Source organism: Andrena cerasifolii, chromosome 12 (genome assembly GCF_050908995.1).
Source record: "Andrena cerasifolii isolate SP2316 chromosome 12, iyAndCera1_principal, whole genome shotgun sequence".
NCBI classification, from domain to species: domain Eukaryota; kingdom Metazoa; phylum Arthropoda; class Insecta; order Hymenoptera; family Andrenidae; genus Andrena; species Andrena cerasifolii.
In genome coordinates, this window is record NC_135129.1 from 5,085,439 (window position 1) to 5,107,367 (window position 21,929).

At 39.1% G+C, this 21,929-nt stretch overlaps 1 protein-coding gene across 3 annotated transcripts; it reads left to right on the plus strand.

Annotated features, from left to right (window-relative positions):
• Positions 1-344: 344 nt before the first annotated feature.
• Positions 345-21,608, plus strand: LOC143375538 (uncharacterized). 3 transcript variants are annotated; one of them, XM_076824753.1, is made up of 7 exons: positions 345-1,765; positions 1,884-2,017; positions 16,524-16,746; positions 18,493-18,588; positions 19,039-19,233; positions 20,597-20,836; positions 20,910-21,608. In XM_076824753.1, the coding sequence occupies exons 3-7, from the start codon at positions 16,525-16,527 to the stop codon at positions 21,123-21,125; spliced, it is 969 nt and encodes a 322-aa protein (XP_076680868.1). In that variant the 5' UTR covers positions 345-1,765; positions 1,884-2,017; position 16,524; the 3' UTR covers positions 21,126-21,608. The 3 variants fall into 3 exon arrangements, with proteins under 3 accessions (XP_076680868.1, XP_076680870.1, XP_076680867.1); XM_076824755.1 differs by lacking the exon at positions 1,884-2,017; XM_076824752.1 differs by lacking the exons at positions 345-1,765; positions 1,884-2,017 and adding an exon at positions 11,213-11,360.
• The last annotated feature ends 321 nt before the right edge of the window (positions 21,609-21,929 follow it).

Sequence of the window (21,929 nt, forward strand, 5' to 3'; positions counted from 1 at the left end):
TCTATTACCATTAATCATACAGATAACGTAATCAAGTCGCTGTATAAAGTATTAAATGTTTTTAAGTTAACACAAATATTTCTTCTGGCATCCTTAAATAAGAACGCATTTTTCACTGAATTCTTTCCAAAAGTTATTTCAATAATTTCTCCTTTTTTTAATTTCATGTCTATATAGCACAATTTTAACATGTTTTATCTTCATAAAGCCGGGAATCCACCGGGAAGCTAAGCTATGCTAGGCGATGTTTTAGCTTAGGTGTAAACGCTTCCATAAGAATATATTGAAGCTAATTTTTTTAAAATGTAGCATCGCGTAGCATAGCTTAGCTTCCCGGTGGATTCCCGGCTTAACTCTCGTTCTACGTTAACATACACGCCATAGCAGTCTTATATGAATGAATTCTTTTATTTCCTACAGTAAATGGTATTTACATAAATCTGCTTACTCTCAGTAGGATATAGTTCAATGCCAAAGGAATATCGTCTTTTTTAATATTATGTCGATGCTGTTATTAGTACATACTACCTCCTACTATTTTATATAAGTTTGTTTCTGTAATAGGCGTATAGATGTTGTTACTACATTTCAGGGGGGGTCACTTCTCAAATATGCGGAAAGCGATACCTGTTTAAAACCAGGAAACATTAACGAAAATCGTAATACGACTACGTATGTAAATATCTGTTTGACATTAGATAATACACGCGCGTACGCGTGAATATGAATATACTGGTTTTCTGAACTACTTGCTCAGAAGTATCTCATTTGATCTTTATGGTATGCATGCATTATGCAACATCGATTCGCCTTAATTTTCTATACGTATATGTACACAAGTATTTATAAGAGAAAACGTGATTTATCAGATAGAGAAATTACCGTTTACTTCGTCACTAATTTGTGGACTAATGAAAGTTCTTGCACGTGGTTACACAAACGTTGCATTTAATATTTAACGTGGAAATTCAATGAAAGAATTCACCTGATTACATTTAATATTTAGATATTTATTTACAATTAGATTTGCATTTAATATTTATTTCGTGTTTTAACGCCGTATCATCGTCGATTATTATTTAAAAAGAAAAACATGCAACTAGAAATGAAGACACGAAGAATGCGTGGAGTAATACTTCGATTATCGTTCCAAGGTGTTGCAGCAAAGATAGGAATTTAAACATAGCAGAGAATTCCACGCTCAAATATTAATTTCAACTGCTTCGCATTCTTACGTTATTTGAGAAAGTAATTGTCCTTGGGGACCTTGCAAAAATTATACTTCTCGAAGCATGCGATTGCATTCGATCTGCGAGCGCTGTTCTATCGCCTGCAAGAACACATCACACGAAGAGAATGTATTTATTCGCGGAAAACCAGATCAATATTACGTCGATTTTAACAAAAAAATCAGGCTGACTTTCTTGGAGAAAGGTGGCTTTCTTCAATCGGTTACAAAATCGCTTTAAATGGACCAAGAAGTGATTACAAAGAAAGCAATTACTCTACACTTCCTTGAGTATAAATTTTCAAACTAAGAAGAAAATTCGAATTTAAATTTCTTTTAAATTTTTACTAATTTACTCTGTCGAGCATTTCGTCTTTCACCCAGAATAGTGTCTAAATATAATTACACGTTCCTAAATACGTAATATTGTTCTTGTCACTGGAAGAAGAATACACAAAGGTGAAGGTCGTTCACCTGATGAAGTAGCGTCCATTATTACAACATAAGGCATCCTCCAAGGAAATTTTAAATTACAAGGTAATATGAAGTAATCGACGTTGGACGTTAATAATCACGAGTTCTTCATCCATTTAATTACAAATTTCCATCTCATTTTTCTTGTTTCCCTCTTTAACGGTCCATTTGCATATTACAGGGGCGTAACGGAGGGCGAACACACTTTCTCTTGTGGGTCCGACCGTCGGTGAAAGTATTTCTTACGCGTTCATACGTCCGGAGCACCCGAATACTTGCCTCTTTCTCTATCGGGAACACTCCTCGCCGAAAATGGTAACACTCCTACCTTTTTCTTTTTGAAGGCTGTAAAGATTGCAAAACGCGATCCAATTATAGTAAATTATATCACAGGTCCTATTCGACATGCAATTACGTTTGTGTGTGAAATTGCAGGGGAAATATTTAGGTTTCACTTTAATCCTCAAGAATTCGTCAAAATACTTACATTAATTGGTACCTTTGATTTTCTGTGTTAAGAAAGAAGCAAACGCAGCAATAATAATAATTCTTCAAATAAATAAATCTGACTCTCATTTGTGGAGAATGAAATCTATGGCACTTTTCAATGATTTTTTTCACCGACAGAAATTATTTACGTAGGATCGCAATGTTGTCGGAACGATGTAAATAATAATACGTGGTATGCGCAGCTGAATGTACGCCGTTCGGTTTACACGCATTTGGTTCTTCAACGTCGCGGTCTAAATTCATTCGCAGTTAGCAGAAACCGGTTCGTTGGCTGAAAAAGTTTCATTCTGTTCGGCGAGGTCAATTTTCCGAGGAACAAACTCGCTGCGGTTTAAAGTACCTAGGGGGGGGGGGGGGGACTAGTAAATTGAAACGTTCGGCGCATTGTCCGCGAAGGTTCTATCCCTTAAACAAAGCACCGAACGAGGCACGTGGGTGGAACTCGTTTCACCGGAGGGACAGTTTCGAAAAATTTGCTACAGAAATCACTCGGTCGTGTGCAAAGCAGAATTCTCGGGGATACTTGAACCGCGGCGAGCATTCCCGTCGGTAACGTTGTCTCGGGAATGGAATTTTTCGATCGTTTCGTGACATTATGCCTCGCAATGTCAATGGCACTCGGGTTTCCATCGCGGATTTGAAACTCGACGCCTGTGCAGAATTCTTTTCAGATAACGCTTGTAGTATCTCAGTAAACAATACGTGGCATGATAAGAACACTATAAACACGGGAAAATGGTCTCACAATGAGCAATCGTAGGAGGATCAATCTTACGAATAGAATTTGGGGAATAAAGCTTTTTCCTGCTAAATGCACTTTTGTAATAAAAAAAAATGGTCATCTTAAGCATCGTAATTTGCAGAGGCGGCAAATTTTGGGAGCCATAAACCATACATTTTGGGGAGCGGTAAATTTTGGGGATCGAAAGAAATTGGAAAAGGTTTAAACACGGAAGGTTGAGACAACTTTTTCATGTACCGAATTAGCAACGCCTCGGATGTGAGTTGCCATATTGAATTAATATCTATAAATGAAAGACACCCTATATATATGTCGACTATCGTTACCGCTATCATTTACTCGAACGCAGAGCTATTCCAACCTAACCTGAAACTTATTTCATTAATATCTCATCACGCTTGCAATATTTTCTAAATTCAACGGCATTTTTCTTATGTAAACCGCATATAAGCTTTCGAATAAGACCAAATTCAATAAAATCGGTTCGCGTATGACAGAGATATCGTAATATCGTCTTATGGATTTGTCAGAAATATAACATTTTTAAATTTTCTTCTTCTGATTCTCCAGTCAAATTTTTGTCGACATAATACGTATACGCGTTACACGCACACATTCAGACAAAACGATACTAACACATGTTTCGTTCGTCGATTCGTCAACTATCGGGACCATTCGGCAGGACACGGCAAGGATCGTCGTCTGTCATTGTATATACTATATGAAACTGAAAATTAACGACTGGTGTAAATTCTTTGAAATTTAATTTTCTATGCACGTGAGCATCTCCAGAAGGTGATTCTAAACGTGAATGTGTTGTGCAGTGGAATTCTGGATGAAAATAGAGTTTCAATGATGTCCAATTTGTTTGTCTAACCTCAATTTTCAGTTTCATATAATGACCAACGTAAATTCTTTGTAATTTAATATTCTGTGCACGTGGGAACCTCCAGGAGATGATTCCAATCGTTAATGTGCTTTGCGGTTATAATCTGACTGAAAGTGGAAGGTCCCGTGAAGTCAAATTTGCTTTTCGAACCTCAATTTTCAGTTTCATGTAACGACTACTGTAAATTCTTTGAAATTTAATTTTCTATGCACGTGGGCATCTCCAGAAGGTGAATCTAAACGTGACTGTGCTCTGTAGTGGAATTCTGGATTAAAATAGAGGTTCAATGATGTCAAATTTGTTTGTGGAACCTCTATTTCAGTTTCTTATAACGACTGCTGTAAATTCTTTGAAATTTAATATTCTGTGCACGCGGGAACCTCCAGGAGGTGATTCAAAACGTGACTAAAATGCTGTGTTCATATCGCGAACATTTTAATTAACCCATCAAAAAGAATCCCATTTAAAAACATTGTCGTAAATTAATTAATGATATACAAAAATTGCGCCAATTATAATAATGGCTATTTATACAAAATAAAAATTATTACATAATATTAAGCAGATATATTTTTATACAAATAAATATTTTAATACGAATAAATATTCTATTCAAAATACTTGGCGCTGCGATACCGAAGAAATGCTACTTGTATTAGTATTAATAATTTACAATTACCCCCTTACAAGCTAAAATACATAATATACATATACATACTAGAAATGCAGTCAGATTTATTCTACCTACGTATATTTAATATTTAATTCTAATATCATACATAGCATATGCACACGCACACATACACACATTCACGAATGCACGCACAAGAAAGAGAGAAAAAGATTAATGCAATTTAAACATATTTATTCAGTTTAGCAACACCAATTCGGATCGCAGTGCCAAGTATTTTGAATAAAATATTTGTTCGTATTAAAATATTTATTTGTATAAAAATATATCTGCTTAATATTATGTAATACATTTTTATTTTGTATAAATAGCCATTATTATAATTGGCGCAATTTTTGTATATCATTAATTAATTTTCTAAAGCTATTAATTTCCGACAATGTTTTTAAATGGGATTCTTTTTGATGGGTTAATTAAAATGTCCGCGATATGAGTAATGGAATGAACACAATGTATGAACACAGCATTTTAGCTGTGTATATGTACTTGTGTCATCTTAAGCACAGTTGGAAACCACCTTTATCTACTTGCAGCCCATTTTGATTTCACATCTTTTTTTTATTTTGTAATTATTATTATCTTCTATTTTTTGTGATTTATTTGACTTCGTGTACTTGTCGTAATTTCTTTACTTTTTTGAAGTTTTTTTAGGGGGATTGAAATTGTCTCAACTGTTTTAAATTAAAACGAAGGGAAAGCGCGGCATACGTTTGTTACCCTAGGGCTGCCAAATCTTCATACCCGGCCCCGTTAATTTGCGTGTAAATATTGGAAAAAGAAGTAGACTTCGATGCAAAGCTTGAGGAGAAAAAGGAAGGCGAAGAAAGCGAGCGACATTTGATCTCGTCGATCGGATCAATCGAAAGGAGTCGCTCCTCGGTTTCCGTCAAGTGAAAACAATGACCTTCGATAGACGTCTCTGCAAGAAAGAAAGTCCACGCGATCTGTTTCCATACGATTTCAATAAATTACACGCTAAGCAGTGCGTTGAATTCGACGAGGGGAAGCGACCGATTCACGCTCCTCTTGACGAGACAAGAAATCGAAGAAAAGAGATCGAAAGTTTCCCAACGAGCGTAAAACCCGACGTTGTTCTTCTACTTCCAATTCCTGCTCGCCAGGAGGTAGAAGCTACAAGCCGCGTCTTTTATAGATCCCGTGCAACACAGAAATCGAAACGGGGATGATTCACTTCGCCCGCAAAATTGATACTACCCGAACGATTTTAACAGCGCCAGATCGGTAATTAAAAGTTTCCACGCCCGAAGACTCGTCCAATTGGACAGAGAATTGATTTGTAAAAGGGAATAACGGGATGTAGGATCTTATTGCCAGTGCAATTAAGTCGTTTACCCCGCGTGAAAGGTGATTAAATTAAACGCAGATAAACCAACCTACTTTCGACATTTCAATGGCACAGAATACGACACGTGGTTTAGGTGAAAAGCAATTAAAGTCTGCATTTATGCACGCTGCGTACGGGGAGATGCGAAGATCCGCAGAATCAAGGTCAATCTTGATACGCAAGAAAGCAACATTAACTGTTTTTTTAAAAGTATTTTTAGATCTTACATGTTGAACCGATCGAAAGAAGGGATCTGAATGATTAGTGAGCAAGGCTGGGGAAAATAGATTTTTGAAATTCTTGGTAAATAGAAATAGATATTTTTATTTCGTCGAATGAGACTGGATTTGACAAGTAAACATTTCTTTGAAATTGTAGTTACATAAAGAAGTAGTATTTCAAATATATATTTTGTAATACTAACTCATACAAATACAATTGTGAAATGAGTATTTCATTGAAACATAAGGAAACAGTATTTGAAATAATAATATTTCAAACAATACCTAGTATTTCAAATAATAGTATTCCAAATAATGACCGACTGTCTGTTAACACGAAAAATGTGTGCAAACATAGGTACATACCTGCAGTCAGAAATACTTGCAAGAAATATTTACCCGAATATTTGTAATCTTAAGAAGGTAGCGAGCAACATTTGGGAGCTCTGTTTGGTGTTGAAATTTGTATCTCCTATTTTCGAACCCCTATTTTCTATATTCGAATCCGAATACTAAATAGTATTTGCTCATGATTTAAACATTTAATGAAATAGTATTTGATTTGAGCATCAAATGAAGTAGTATTTCCAGGCGGTATTTCATTTAAAGATGAATTTCAGTGACAATCTAAGCCAAAAGTTAATCAATTTCCAAGATATTAATAAGGGATATTAATTTTCCTGTGTTGAAAATCAGTCAGGAATGGCACTGGTGTATTTTTATCGCAGATTCAGTTGAATTAGCACTCACTTTTTATTTTATTGCCAATTTATCGAATATTTGATCTTTTATCATGTTCGTTGGAATGTATCTGAAACGCAACTGCTAGAAATAAAGTAATCAAACTATAATTCTCCTTTTTACTTACACGAAAAATCAGTGAAAAGTGTGCCAATGCGTTGTATTTGTTGAGTGTTAATCATACATACCATAATTATATTAATAAAACTCTTATATGCATATACACAATTTTCATAAGTCGAAAATTCATAAATACAATTTAAAACCTACCGAATCATTTTTCCTAAAATTTTGCGGAGGGTTTTACTATTGCCTAAAGAATCATCCCTCCACTTTTTCAAAGATTTTCGTTTATTTTTAATGTTACTGAAGTTCATCCTGGAGAATCAAATGAAATAGTATTTTCAAACAGTATTTTCTTATGCAAATATTTCAGTTTTTAGTATTCTGCCTGAAACTATTTCAAATATCCCCCAGCCCTGTTAACGGGTCAATGAAAGGGAAATAAATTAGTAACAGACAGTGGAGGCAGATCGAAACTGTAAAATGGATCGCGCAAAGAATAAGAACTGGCTACCAATGAATTATATGAGGAATAAAAATTCTTCGCGCGAGTGTTTTCAATAGGGTGTCGAAGAAATCGAAGAGGCGAATCCGGCTTTCGCGGTCAAAAGCCAAAATAAAAAGTTCATCGACGAGCATCTGAATTGCAGTCACGCCCGACGAATGCAAATAAAGCCTTTAGCAGCGACGTAAAATTTGACGTCGAAATACGACGACCTACTATCGAAAGGGAATTTTCATGCAACGCCTAGTAGAAAGCCACTTCATCTGATTTTCATCGGATTTGGTTAGCATGAAATGTAGGTACTTTGCGGAAATGGTCGGGTGTGAATTGCCCGTATGTACGCGAGTAAAAAAGCGTGGAAAGGCCGCAGCTATCGGTGACGTAAGAATAGCATTCGAGCGTGCAATGAATTCGATCCCATTTTCTCATTGAAGCTCCGCCAAAGTGTCGTTCGCCATGAAAGAATGCATGCTACATACGTAGCGATTGCAGGCTGCTGAGTATTTCATTGAACAGCTCGTTTTCTTTGATCTCTGCAGGGCCCGATCTAGGGGGGCCCAAGCAGGGCAACTGGCCGAAGAGGCAACATTGGTAGAAAGAGAAAATTAAAATCAATAGAAACTAATAAAAAAGTAAAACTGTCCCACAAAGTGCTAAAACATTGCTTAAGGATGAATTTCAGTGGCAATCTTACCCAAAAGTTAATCAATTTCCAAGATATTTATCAATTGTCCAGAATTCTTGTGAGAATATAGTTCGGTGCTTGATATTTCTATGCACAGAATTGCAAGAACTTTGGCCTAATATTTCACTCTGAATTTTGCAGTTATATTTCTCAATTATAGTTAAATTAAAAGTTAAATAATTCAAAGACTGCCGAATGAATTTTTCTAAAAATTTGCGACGGGTTTTACTATTGCAAAAAAATTCATTCCTCCAATTATCAAAGATTTTCGCTTATTTTGAGTGTTACTGAAGTTCATCCTTAAAACCGCTTCAAACGCTTTTAATGTACTTCGTGATTTTGTGTTTACGTTGTTCTTTTATTGATTTTTTAAAATATCTAGTGAGAGCTTTTTCGAGATTTAAAAAATAGGTACCTAACTCATACCTATATACTTTTTTTTTATGAATACTGCATTTTTTATAAAATGATGGCTTTTGTTATTCAACAAACACCGACAAAGATTTCACTCACTGTTAAAAATTATATTTTAAAATAGTCATTTATAATTATAAATATAAAGGACGGCAGAAATGATTTTTGCCCACAGTGGTGGAAGAGCTAGATCGGGCCCTGGATCTCTGCATTCCAGAATGCAATGAACTCGATCGATTTTTCTTATTGAAGCTTCGCTAAGTGTCGTTAAACGTGGGAGAATGCATACTGGTGATTGTATGTTGTTCAGTATTTCATTGAAAGTTGGTTTTCTGCTTCTCTTAATAATCTTTTCGATCTTTGCATTCGAATGTGTAAGGCCTCGTTAATTATAGGGGTATGCATGCTAATGATCATATGTTGTTGAATATTCTATTGAATTCTTACGTTAAAGTTTCGTTAATTATGAGGAAGCTTAATTAGTGTTTGTTGAGTACTCTATTGAATGTTCGTCTTTCAATGATTTATCGATCCTCGCTTTCGAGGATCAACTTAAAGGTGAAATTGATTTCTAATGATTGCAAATTTTAATATCTTAATTTGCTCGGTTAATCACTGCCACAAATAGGTCGGTAAATGTCTGTGAAAATTTGCCATCCCACTTTCTTCAATTACAATAAAATTATGCTCGATTGCGCTTCATAGTGGAGTATTTCAGTTTCGCGTTTAATATAATTCCAGCGCGAGTTACGACTACTTCCGATTAGATTTTTACAGTCGATAAGAGGAGCATTTATTATTGCGGGCGCTTATTACAGTGAGCGTTTGGAATTCTTGCGTGATGAAATAGGAATACAAATTTCACTTCATTTTCTACTACGGCAATGAGAATTTTAAAGATTGCATTAGATAGAAGAATTTACAAAATATCCTACACTATAATTAGCAGCCTTCCTATAAACCACTAAAATTTCGAAGAAAGTACCTCAATTGCATAAACAATCGCAAGCAGGGTCAGCGGAGTAGAAATTAAAAGATCCAATTTCAACAACCTAAAGGGCAGTGTCACGCAAATAGAAAATAAAAAATGGTAAAACGCCTTGCAAATTTTCGAATGTGAATACTCTACATTGTAGCGTCTACACATTCCAAACAATCCACAAACCCCCACTCCTAATTCCAGCCTAACAAGGGAAGATTTCGAACCCGAAAATTAAAAAAATTCTGAAACTTTGTGAATGTGTAGGGGATTTCCTCCTGTTTACAACGCAACTTTTATTTACTGCCCAAATTCACTCGAAGGGGGTGAAATTAACCCCAGAAAGGTAGAAAAAAAGTTTCAAGATAAAAGTTACTTGTTTTACTTAGATCTATCATTTGGCGAACAAATTATATTACAGTTCACGAGTTATAACACAAAATAGGAAAATAACCAGTTTTCAGGGGTTAATTTCACCTCCTTAGAGTGATTTTGAGCAGCAAAAAAAATGCGTTGTAACGAGGAGGAAATTCCCTACATATTCACAAAGTTTCAGAATTTTTTGAATTTCCGGGTTCGGGATGTTCCCTTACAAGGCAAATCCCCATAAATTTTTTTTTTAAAGTAAACAAATTACGCCAAATATATGAAATAAAAAAATCACAAAAAATAGAAGATAATGATAAGTACAAAATAAAAAAAAAGATGTGAAATCAAAATGAGCTGCAAGTACATATTAAAAGAAAATTACTCCTAACACCATTCAACTCCACTTTCTGCCTGTCAAAATCTTTATCAAAAAAATGCAAATACCTTGCAGTAACCACCACTTAAAAACACTGGGTCAAATACTCCCATTTTCAAAGAATTTTTATCAAAATCATTATAACTACATTTCACGTGAACCAACATTGTAAGCTGGCAGTAGATTACATGTACCTTGTCAAACATGCTCGATGCAGCACACCTTACACTCAACTATGTCCGACTTCCAAACGGGTCCACGATTACATTTTAATGTGCTACAGTGTCCACTAGGGTGGCTCTTATTTTCAACCTGCGATTTCTTTTGCTCTCACCTTCTAATATGGTTTGAATTTGAAGAATTTCTCAAAAATGGTCAGCCCTTTCGAAATTTTGTTCAAATAACATTAAAAGAGCATTCAATTTTCTACAATTACTGTATACATAAGTTTTTCGTGCTTCCAACCATTTTTGAGATATTAACGTTTGAATACAGAGAGTCCGCCGCATTCGCGGCGTCCCACCTGTACGGTGTGGCGTACTATTGTCTATATTCAAACGCTATTATCTAAAAAATGGTTGGATCTGCGAAAAAAAACATATCTACACTAATTGTAGAAAATTAAATGCTCTTTTAATATCATTTCAACAAAATTTCGATAGGGCTTACCATTTTTGAGAAATTCTTTAAATTCAAACTATTGACGAATTCTAAACTTTAAAGCCTGGTCGGCGCCCTTTCCTGTTGTTCGATTGCAATAATCCTGTTCAGGGACTATGTTTTTATGAAACGGAACCATATTAGGGGGTGAGAGCAAAAGAAATCGCAGGTTGAAAATAAGAGCCACCCTAATGTTACAGGGCCCACTTACGCAAGCCGTCGAAGTAGCGTGCCCTCTCCCATTGTTTAGGCCCACTGTCCACGAGTTTTCGGGGGACAGCATGTTTTACATCACGTATCCATCGGCGCCTCCCACTACCCCGAAGCGAATCCAGATATTAGCTGGTGGAGGTAACTTTCAGCGAGACACGCTATATAAGAGAATGAAGAGCCGGCCGGCCAAGATAAAGCTCGCGTGTTGTCAATCCGTTCATCGTGCTGTTACTCCTCTACCTTCTTTGTTGACAGGTAAGTGGTGTAAAAAGTACGCTTCCAAAATCGTCGAGAGAAAAGATTGATAATAGGGAAAACGGAGGGGGAGAGAGCTCGAGGGGGTGTGTGAGACCAGTGACGACGATGAACAGTGCAAAGTGCTTCCTTCGAGGGTTCTGTAAATCGTTTTTCTCGGCTCTGATCCGTGTACCGATGGTGTCCCTTGTTCTTCAGCGTGCAGGAAGTTGGAAATTAAATGCGAATGCCCCGGTCGAGGTGGTAGAGCCGAATACCAATGCACGCGGTACGCGGATAAATCTGAGGGAACGTTATGAGAAATTTGCGAAATTTACGTCGTTATGCATGGTGGAGCAGGGATTATGGCACGTGCCTTAGAAGCGGGAAAGGAAACCGGTTGCGCGAGGGCGATCAGGAACTGCAGCTAGGAATTCATGAAAAGTTCTGGTAGCAACTAGTAGATTGATGTTGCGGAGATTATTTCCTAATTATGTCGCTCGATCGCGACTCGCTCTTTGAACGAAGCACCTTGTGTCTGAATTGCAGTGTAATTCTGGGACCGTTAATTCGTTATCCTGCTCTTCAAAATTCGTTTAAAAATAATTCTTACAAATCGTTGTTACGAAACAAAAATAAGAAGGGGTGAAAGGGACTAAAATAGACAGACTTAAGTTAGTTGCTTTATAATAAATATAATAAATTTAATAATTAAAAAGGACGCAGAATGTGCACGAAAGAAAAGCTGCGTTGAATTACCAATTTTATTCTTGGCCAAAGAATTATTCGCTGTGGTTAAAAAATGGTCCTTGATATTTTGGGTACTCGAAATTTCAAAGTGCGTCGCTAATCACATATTTATTTGCCGCAACAGGAGATTAATACCGCATGTTTTAGTCTACCAGATTGAAAAATGTCGCCACAAGCATAAAGGCTGCTCCAGATTTCCTTAAGAGCATACCCAAGCCCGACAACTGGCCGACCAGTTACGTGTGCCCTCCACTGATTATATTATACAGCCGCGTTCCCCGCGTTTGTAGTTACCAGACAACTATCTCTTTTTTCATTATGCAATTGCTTTCTTTGCGCACCGCTCCGAGAAACCCCTACGGGCCAGCGTCCACTCGTGGCCATTCGCAACTTAATCGAAAGAAATCCACCGTCCCCGATGGAACACCTAAACGCAATCAGCTTCTGCAATTACCTACTCGTTCCAATAGCTACAAATTCAATTCTCCTTCTGAACTGATTAGAAGGCTATTTTTAATTTTAGTAGAACTTCAATTCTCAATTCAATCGGTATTCAATTACAAAGGAAACTGAACTCTTCTAATTTAATTAATCCTTACAAAAGTACCTAAGTGCCTCCAAGTGTAACTCGAGTGTCGAATGAAAGCTACCATTCCCAGTTGGTAAAAGCTCAGCTCCGTTTAATTCTACACAATTTCCCAGGAATTAGTCTACCAAAAAAATTTCGCCAGCTACATTACTGCCGTCGAGGTGACCAAATTCCTGGTGATTCCTCAGACGCCCCACTGGTGGCCTTTCTAGGCGCGAACCTTGGACTATATTTTTTCCCCGATCTGCATTCGCTTACACCATAATTCAGTTCGCAACACCCGATACAGATACGTTCCCATTTTTCTCGAGTGCCATTTTTACACGCAGCCCCTCTCACTTTCACTCCAGCCAGCCGATCGAGTCTGCGGCCACTTAACGATCGGCCGGTTCGCTGGCATACGCCTAAGTAAAGACAGGATCCTCATTAAGACCGGCGACCACATTTTCCCGCGTCTTGTCGGCGCCGATCGTTGGCCACTTTGTTCTTTAAACGGAGTGGTCGGTCGAGTGAATCGATTAAGGCCCAAGTTGCACGATGACCCGGGTCCGAGAAACGGGTTGCGTAAAGATCCCGTGAAACGGCGGAAAGTCAAATTCACCTTAGACCTTTGCAACCCGAACGGGATACCTTCTGCAGCGCCTCCGATTCGTTGCTCGCTTTTTCTCGCAAAGAGGAAACGTGAGCGGGCGTAGGTACTTTGCCCGGGGGCAGGTACCTCGCTGCCAAAGGCAGGCTTACTTTCACGCAAAGCCGAGCGAGCTTATGACAAACCGATTCGTGGTTGAAAGATCAGAAAAAATTGGAAATAGTGAGAGTGCGCAACGAAGGGGAAAGCAGCCAGTTGGAAAATGTAGGTACTTTCTTTACTGCGCTAAGAGTCTCGATTCCATTTTTATGCGACAGCACTTTGAAGTGTTTCTTAGTTAGCTACTGCTCACGATTGCTTTACGCGTCAAGGCAGTCTGCATTATTTGTACGCTGGTTTGTGGCAAGTGTCTTTTTATCAACGAGAAATCCGTAGCGGGAGACTCGCGGCGGGGAATTTGCCTGAAATAATGGTCAGAAGTGAAATCTTTTTTTATTTTAAAAATCTGTGAATGGTACTGGATTTATGAAATGAGCTTGATTTTCCATTGGAATCAATTTTTAATTTGCAATTCTCTAAGAGATAGGCTACGTTAAACTTAGTAGCGTTAGAAAATGGATTTTTTCAGGTGAAACTGGAAATTATGGTACGATTTATTTGTCGATGTAAGAAGATAATCTGCCAATGTTGATGTTATTTAATATGCTCGAAATTCATATTTACATTAATTGTATTATTTTTTTTAATTTTTACACAGCTGTGATAGATAAACATACAAGGCCTATATATGTTTTTCTTTCAATCAAACTTCGATTTCTTTTTTAAAGTAAAGCTTAAAGGTCACCGGTTATCGTCATTTGTAAATATTAATTTTGTCCACAATTTTTAATTCTACAGTTAAAAAGGAAGTGGTGTGTTATTGCATGTATTCAAGACTGTATTATAACAGTTATTATTTACGATTAAATATCATGTACAACGTGTTTTATGTATATTATAAAAGCATACACGAATAATTGAATGTTTTAAATGGGGTACTCTAGTGTAACTGCCTGTTCTTCAACGCCATCTTCAGAAATTTATTTAACAAAAACTATAAGTCTATACTATCTGGCGTTTTGCCTGCATATTAAGGTATGTTTGAGGTAATACTCAGAATTTTCTTGAACTTTCTTATCGCACATATACATAGTTATAGTCAGTGGCACAAACTTCTTAAAAAAATTCTTTTCCGACAGGCGTTGATGTGTGAACTGTTCTAGTCATCCAAAATAGAAAAACGAAGGTTTATTTTCTTTATTATGTTTGTCGCTATGGTTGGAACCGCAGAGGCCTCTTAACAATAAAATTTTGCAGAGTGACAGCATTTTCAAAAAAATGTTCGATTTTTGCTGATCAATTTAGCTGTTTTCGTTGGGTAGAATTAATTTTATACAAGATAGAAACTCATCCCTTAGTTTTTGTTAAATAAATTCCCGAAGATGACGTTGAGAAAAACAGGCAGTTACACTAGTGACTAAACTACCCCCTTAAATAAATTCTAATAGTACAATTCAAATTTTTTCATTAAAAAATTACATGACTATTTTTCTAGAGTAAAATAGTAAAGTAGAAGATATTAGTTTCGGCCACAATTTCGGGCAAATTCGCCACAGTGGGACTCCCGCAAATCGGGCCTTTCTTTATCGAAAGCACCGGATCTCTCGCGATACATCGTCACCGTTACGAATGAGATGTCCTCAACGAATCGTGAAACCACTGTCCGTGTTTTACGTACTTAGAAAGTAAGGTGCTTTCCACAGCCGCCATCTGTGGAAGTGCGAACGCGGGCCTTTCTTCCCTGTCAAACAATGACTTGTCACTGCAAACTTGCCAACTCAATATTATCCATTTCTACCTAACGCGTCCAGCAAGCTATAAATATCGATCAAAACTTGTTCCGCGATGAAAATACAATTTCACTAAATTACTTGGCCTCTGCTTTTCCTTCCCCCCCAACCGCTCAACAGATCTTGCCATTGCAAATTAGTTTAATCTCCGCGCCGGGGACCCTCAGCGCGAGAGAGTGTGCGCTGCCCGGTTTGGAGAAAGATTATGCCATTTCACCGCATTTCTCCGTGGCCCTCTTTCTCGCGAATGTTCTAGGTCATCGACATTAAGCGTGTGTACCCTCAGCACACTTGCACGCGACCAGCTGCATCCGCTGAAAATAACCCAGTATCACTTTTCTGAAGAATTGCTTTCGTCCTCCCTCTCTCCTCCCCTCCGCGCATTCGCCAGCGGCAGCTTTTCTTTCCCAAGTTTTTCTTACCGGTGAAACCGTGGCGACACATTTAGCTATTCAGCTGTCGCCGTTTAATGGACCTCTTAAATCTCGCGAGCATACGAAGGAATGATAAAGGATTAATAACCCTTAACTGGTATCCTGGGGTCGCGCGCGACCCCAAGCACCCAAAGTTCGATGTACAATTTTCGGTTGTCCAAGTTGGTAAACTGAATTTCTAATAAATTTTATAATAATAGTTTAACTATCTACGCTTCTATTATTTTCTACATTACCTAAGAATAAAATATTCACAGTGGTTGCTCTAGTGTCGACTTTACAAATTTCTGTGCCCTTTTTTATTTGGGGTCTGCCACGACCCCAGTATACCAGTCACGTTTGCCAAAGACAGTATACCAGTTAAGGGTTAAATAGAAATTACCGCTCCTTTACCTCGACGACTGCAATTTTCATTTAAACTCAAACTGTAACGTTAATAATCAACACTCTTCCAATATCCATTCGTCATTTACATAATATTCATACCCGAATATAATACCGCGCCGTTCGAAGAGCGGCGCGATTAACGTCCAATCAAGCGTCATCAATCAACGTGAAAGCACAGAAGAACGGGCAGGTAGCCGAAAGAAGACGTCAGCTGGAAATTGCCGGGACACCTGGGTCGCGGATGGCGCGTTTACGACGCCAGCGATCGAGTCGAATCGATTTTGAAAGGATCGCGAGGTTTCCCGCAGGATTAACTGGGTTTTACCATTAATCTAACGACGGGCTCATTACTTTCCACTTCGATCGCAGCGCGGTGCTTTGTGGCTAGATATCAATAGCCAAGGTCGCTTTCTCTCGCACATGTCCACCTGGGATACGCGTTGTCCCGTTCGCGTTCCATGCACGAGAAAGTCCACCGCCGCGCGTAATTTCAGTGAAAAATTGCCGCGGACCGCTTAGCGGACTCTCACGTTTTTCCCTTCGCAGGATGTACTGGCTGTGTTTGGCAGCGCTGGCTGCGACCGCGACAGCGCAGAGCTCTTATGACTTGGAGGGCAGGGTGCCTTATCCTGGCAAGTCGTCCAGCCTAGGACCGCTCTACGCGACCGGCCTTAGCCCTGGCCAAGGTTTCCGCGATAACAGCTACGAGGATAACATTGTCACGCCCACGCCCACGCCTGCTTACAGGAACTCCAACGGCCAGCAACCGGTGAGTACCGAAATTATATGCTTTCCTTTACAGCAACGGTGGTTTAATTTTTTGTAACGATTTTAAATCGCGTCTCGTCGATTTTGGAGTAAGTAACGCTGTCCAACGCGATTTTTGGCCCGCAATATACGCTGGGTGATAGAGTTTTTCGCCCTGAACACGAATCCGCAAGCAGAATTGATGTATCACTCCCAGTTCTCGAGATATCCGATTTTGAAAATAAAATATTAATTTTCTAATTTGAACATCTTTTGTATGGAAACAGTAATATTTATTCGGTTGCTTGTTCCGTCTAATTATTCTATGAACGCTTGCGAATACAACGATATAAGTTATTAGTGCATTATGAACATTTAAATATGTTTAAGCAACGATCAAATGGAAAAGGGCACCAGAAATGCAACATTTTTTGCAGATGTCTTTCTATATATTTCAGAAACTGAGGGTCTAGGAGAAAATCTGACCACTCCACGCGATGCAGCAGACAATTTTCCTCCGGGAGACATCAACAGAACTGGTAAAACACCTTTTGTTTTCAATACAGAAACGAAAGAGTTTGGCAAACCGTGCGGCGCCGACAGTGGTAAGCAATGGCGCGTGGGCCGCTCTGCGCCGCACGTTTTACCAAACTCTTTTGTTTCTGTATTGAAAACAAAAGGTGTTTTACCACTTCTGCTGATTGTTTCTGAAGGAGAAATGTCTGCTGCATCGCGTGGAGTAGTTAGATTTTCTCCTACACCCTTAGTTTTTGAAATATATAGAAAGATATCTGAGGGTGACGGCGACAAACGGCTTGCGGATTCGTTTTCAGCGCACAAAAATCTATAAGAAGCGGCTATCGAATCTTACAGAACAGGAAAAAAAGTTGAATTTTCATGGACAGTGTAATTATTTGAATGAAAAGGGGGATAAAATGTACTTTTTAGGAAATAGAAAACGGACACATAAATACCATAATCTCCAGTAGATTCGTTTAGACTGGAAAGCAGATAATAATTGAGTTTAAAGAATATGTAACTCTGCATTTAATCTTGGGGGTGCCGAGTTGAACGGGGGAAAAATACTTTTAATGCAAATTCAATAAAATTCATTGGGTGATTATAAAAATTTCTTTAAACAATAAAATCCGGTTCTCTTTTCTTTTTACAAAACTCTCGAATCACTTCAGCCGTGGCTACATTAATCTCTTTTTTCCTTTTTCTTTGGAAAGTGCCTCGCCCCCTCCTCCTCCCTCTGGGTGCACCACTGGGACTCTGATTGCCTTCGTCAATTTTAAGTCTCGTGTTTTAAACCAAGGATGATTATTTTACGTTCCAGAGATATTCATGTAAAATTATCAGATTTATTCCGTGCGTTCCCCCTTTTGGTCCCCAAAGAGGATTCGCACGGGGACCCAGACGTCGAACAGACACGGTCTGAACTAATTACTCCCATGGCGGGTCCCCATTCACCAGGAACAAACGTATCTGCCTCCATTATCTCGGCTTCTTTTCGATCTCGTTCCAGCGATTACCTTTCCCTCGAATTTGAGATATTACATATAATAAAAGCAGTTGCGCCATGTAATGAAATGTTGCGTGCGCGCGTTACATATTATGTAAGGGCTTACGTAAAAATAACCGGTCGCCACGAAGTACCGACACGCGTGAATTTATCGCCACGTAACGAATTACAAGCGCTCCCATGAATGGCCCTCCGCGCGAAAGAAGATGCGTGCGAGTAATTACCGCGGCCTTTTCTTCGCAGCTCTATCGCAAGCCGAACCTCGAGCAGGGCATCAAGGTGAACGGGCCGCTTCGCGGCGGTCTTCGCGGCGGGCAGCCTCAGGGGCAGAATCCTCAGGTAATATTCTCCACTGGATCCTCGGCTCGTCGTATCTCCGCGGAACCCTCGGCGCCGGGGCAGGTGCAGGCCAGATCCTTATTCTTCGTGATCCGCGATAAGTGAAAGCATTGCGAGAAATCCTTGCATCCATTGTCCGCGGCTCCACGCAACGAGGGTCTTATGTAACAGCCAGCTATTACACCCGGGAGAAAGAAATGATTTCACGGACGGAGCGAACCGCTTTACTTCTTGCCTGCGATTTCCAATAAGCGTGGCCATTTTTCTTATCCCCCAGCGATCGGAATTAAGTAACCATCGTCCATGGGGAATCGCTCTGTCTGACTTTCCCCGTGAATCTTATTGCGCCATTTGCCGAGGAGCGTGGTCGAAAAGTGGAGCATTCGGATTTTTCGTAATAGTCACTTTTATGGAACGTGTAGCGTTATTGATTTTATTCTATGATCGAAGGGAAGAGTCGAAGAGCTCGAGGAGAAGGAAGAGCCCGATCGTCTGACCCTTCTGTTACCACTGAGCAAGTTCGATTGCGTGAACAAGCAGACGGGTTACTACGCTGACGAGGAGCTTAACTGCGAGGTCTTCCATTACTGCCACGATAACGCCAAACACTCTTGGATCTGCCCCGAAGGATTCACGTTCCATCAGGTAATCTTCGCGCGATCTTTGAATCCACTCCTATTCAATCACAGCTACTTACTAGGGTTGTAACTAACTCGAGATTCGAATATTCGAATACCGAAGAATTCGAATTTCAGATTCAAATATTCGAGCACCGGTGAATTCGAATTTCAGATTCGAATTTTCGAATACCAGAGGGTTTTAATTTCAAATTCGAATACCAGAGAATTTGAATTCGAGATTTAAATATTCGAATTTCAGATTGTACCGAATAGGAATCTGAGCGTGAAATATTTTTTCACACTTTATCGCGAAATTCTTTTCATATTGGCCTTTACAATTATTTGTCTTTCAAACGATAACTTTGAGAGTTTATTAATCTTTGGTACATTTGTAAATTTTGAAACGAAAACAACCAGTTATTAGTATTATTATTCTCGTTATTTTACAATCGTTACTCGAACAAATTATTCAAATAAATAACGATGAATTATTCGAATAAATAGAAGAAACAATTTATTGCAAAGGGTAAATATGTATTGTTTAAATAAAATATTGTACCAAAAAGAATTTATTCGGATAATTACGTTACATGCGAAGGTATATATTTACTCGAAACAATTGGAATAATGTCCAAATCTGTTTCGCAGTCGATCTAAATACGCGACTTCATTTTCAACCTAAAGTTCGAAACATTAGTATAAGCAGACATTTTTGTAGGAAGCTAAAAATTTACCAAATATTAGTAAAGTTACAAATTTATCAATCATGTTCGAATATTCGAATACTCCTAATTATTCGAATAAACTATTCCTATTCGAAACTATACGAATTATTCGAAGAAACTACTATTCGAATTATTCCTGGAAACTATACGAATTATTCGAAGAAACTACTATTCGAATTATTCGTAGAAACTATACGAATTATTCGAATTATTCGTAGAAACTATTCGAATTACCCGAATATTTACAGCTCTACTACTTACCCCAAGGAACAAGTCACCGGATCCTTTTTTATCCCTACCTTAATTACTGACCTTTTCTACGTAATCGTAGCGGTTCGGTGAAAGTGTTGGCGAAAACACGTTAAGCTGGTACCTGCCTGAAATACCACTGATAATTCAGCGTTTCACCTCTCGCGTGTTTTGATGCACGTTTTCACCAGGCCACTTCCGGCGCCCTGCACCCAAGGAACAGGCAGGCGGGGCCAATCATAAATCGCGTGGATCAGCTTCCTGATAGCAGCGCGTATAGTTATGCGTTTCCGGGGTGATTAACCTACGCCCCTTTTCCCCGTAGAAAAGATGCAAATAAAGGAATCGCGCTGCGTTTAGCCCCGCGGAGCACCTTTCTCTTTCAGCTGGTTTAGATAGCCGTTCACGTTGCAGGTCCACCTGATCTGCATGCCGCCGAGCGGCGACATCAACTGCAAGAAGAGCTCGCAGTATCACTTCGTCAACGAGTATCTCTACAAGCCGCTGAACTTGGCCGAAGCGGAGAACAAGCCCAACGTGACCCTGAGATACAGCGAGAGATATTTCCCAGCCGACATCCACACGGACGAGCGCGAGGTCGGCGATTACCAGATCACCCCTACCTCCCCGCCAATTCGTCGTCCTACGCCAGCGGTAACGCTTCCTTCGAATCAGCCCACTTCCTGACGCGGGATAGTCACCGGTAATAAACGAGAAATGTTCGCAGGTCTACGTGAGCCCTCAGCCGGCGGCGTTGAACAGCATCCCGTCCTCGATTCGCCCACAGCCGACAGGCCTTCCCCAATTCCGCTTACCCGTCAACCAAGTCTTCCGCAGCCCCGAAGAAGTGAACATCCCTCTTCAACATAGACGCCCGCAGGCCCAGCACCAGGCTGTCAGAAGATTCCCACAGGTCCGGCCCGAGGAAGAGGAGTACGAGTAGATTCGATTGGCCGCCAATTGATAACAATCATTCATCGTCATTACTCATCGTCGTTAATTACCTTATTTCTTGTAACCGCGTCCCGCGATGGAATTAGGAAGCGGGAGCAAGAAGCTTCGATACGACAGCGAGCGTAATTCTGCTATATTTATTCGAGTAAATCATAGCCGCGTAGTTGTATAAATTAATTGTAGAGTGTAAATTATTCTCTTAGATCGAAATCAGATAGAGCTTCGTCGAAATTTCTAATTAATCCTTGGGCAAGGAACCGACGACGAGTTAGATTCATTAAGGTGACTCGAGATTACGCGAGGCTTCGACGGCACGTGCATCCATCCAGTATTTGTAAAAAGAACAGAGATGATCCGTAGTAATCGTAACGATGCAATAAGTATAAGCATGCCGCGAGTATGCTAACTGTAATGGGTATTCGATATTAGCATAACAGTGATGACCAATAAATTGTTATTGCGTTATTTTTAACAGGGCTCCATGATTTCGTATACACTCCTGCGAAACGAGAACGTGTCGTGCAGATAATTTAGAAGAACATCCTGCATTTGTTTTCACCGATGCTGTTATTCATTTGAATTTTAGCGAGGAATTTAAATAACTGGCGCGCAGATTTATGCTACGTGCGGAGAAACAGTCAAGTTGCCGTCTAAGAAAAGTCGCACGCAATAAATGAAAACCCTGGTTCGTATGTACACGTTAAATGTAATTAAGTAACACGGATATTTTTTATTTCTCATTGTAAAATAAGGACGAACATAGATACATGTGCATGTACGTTAGTAAAAAAAA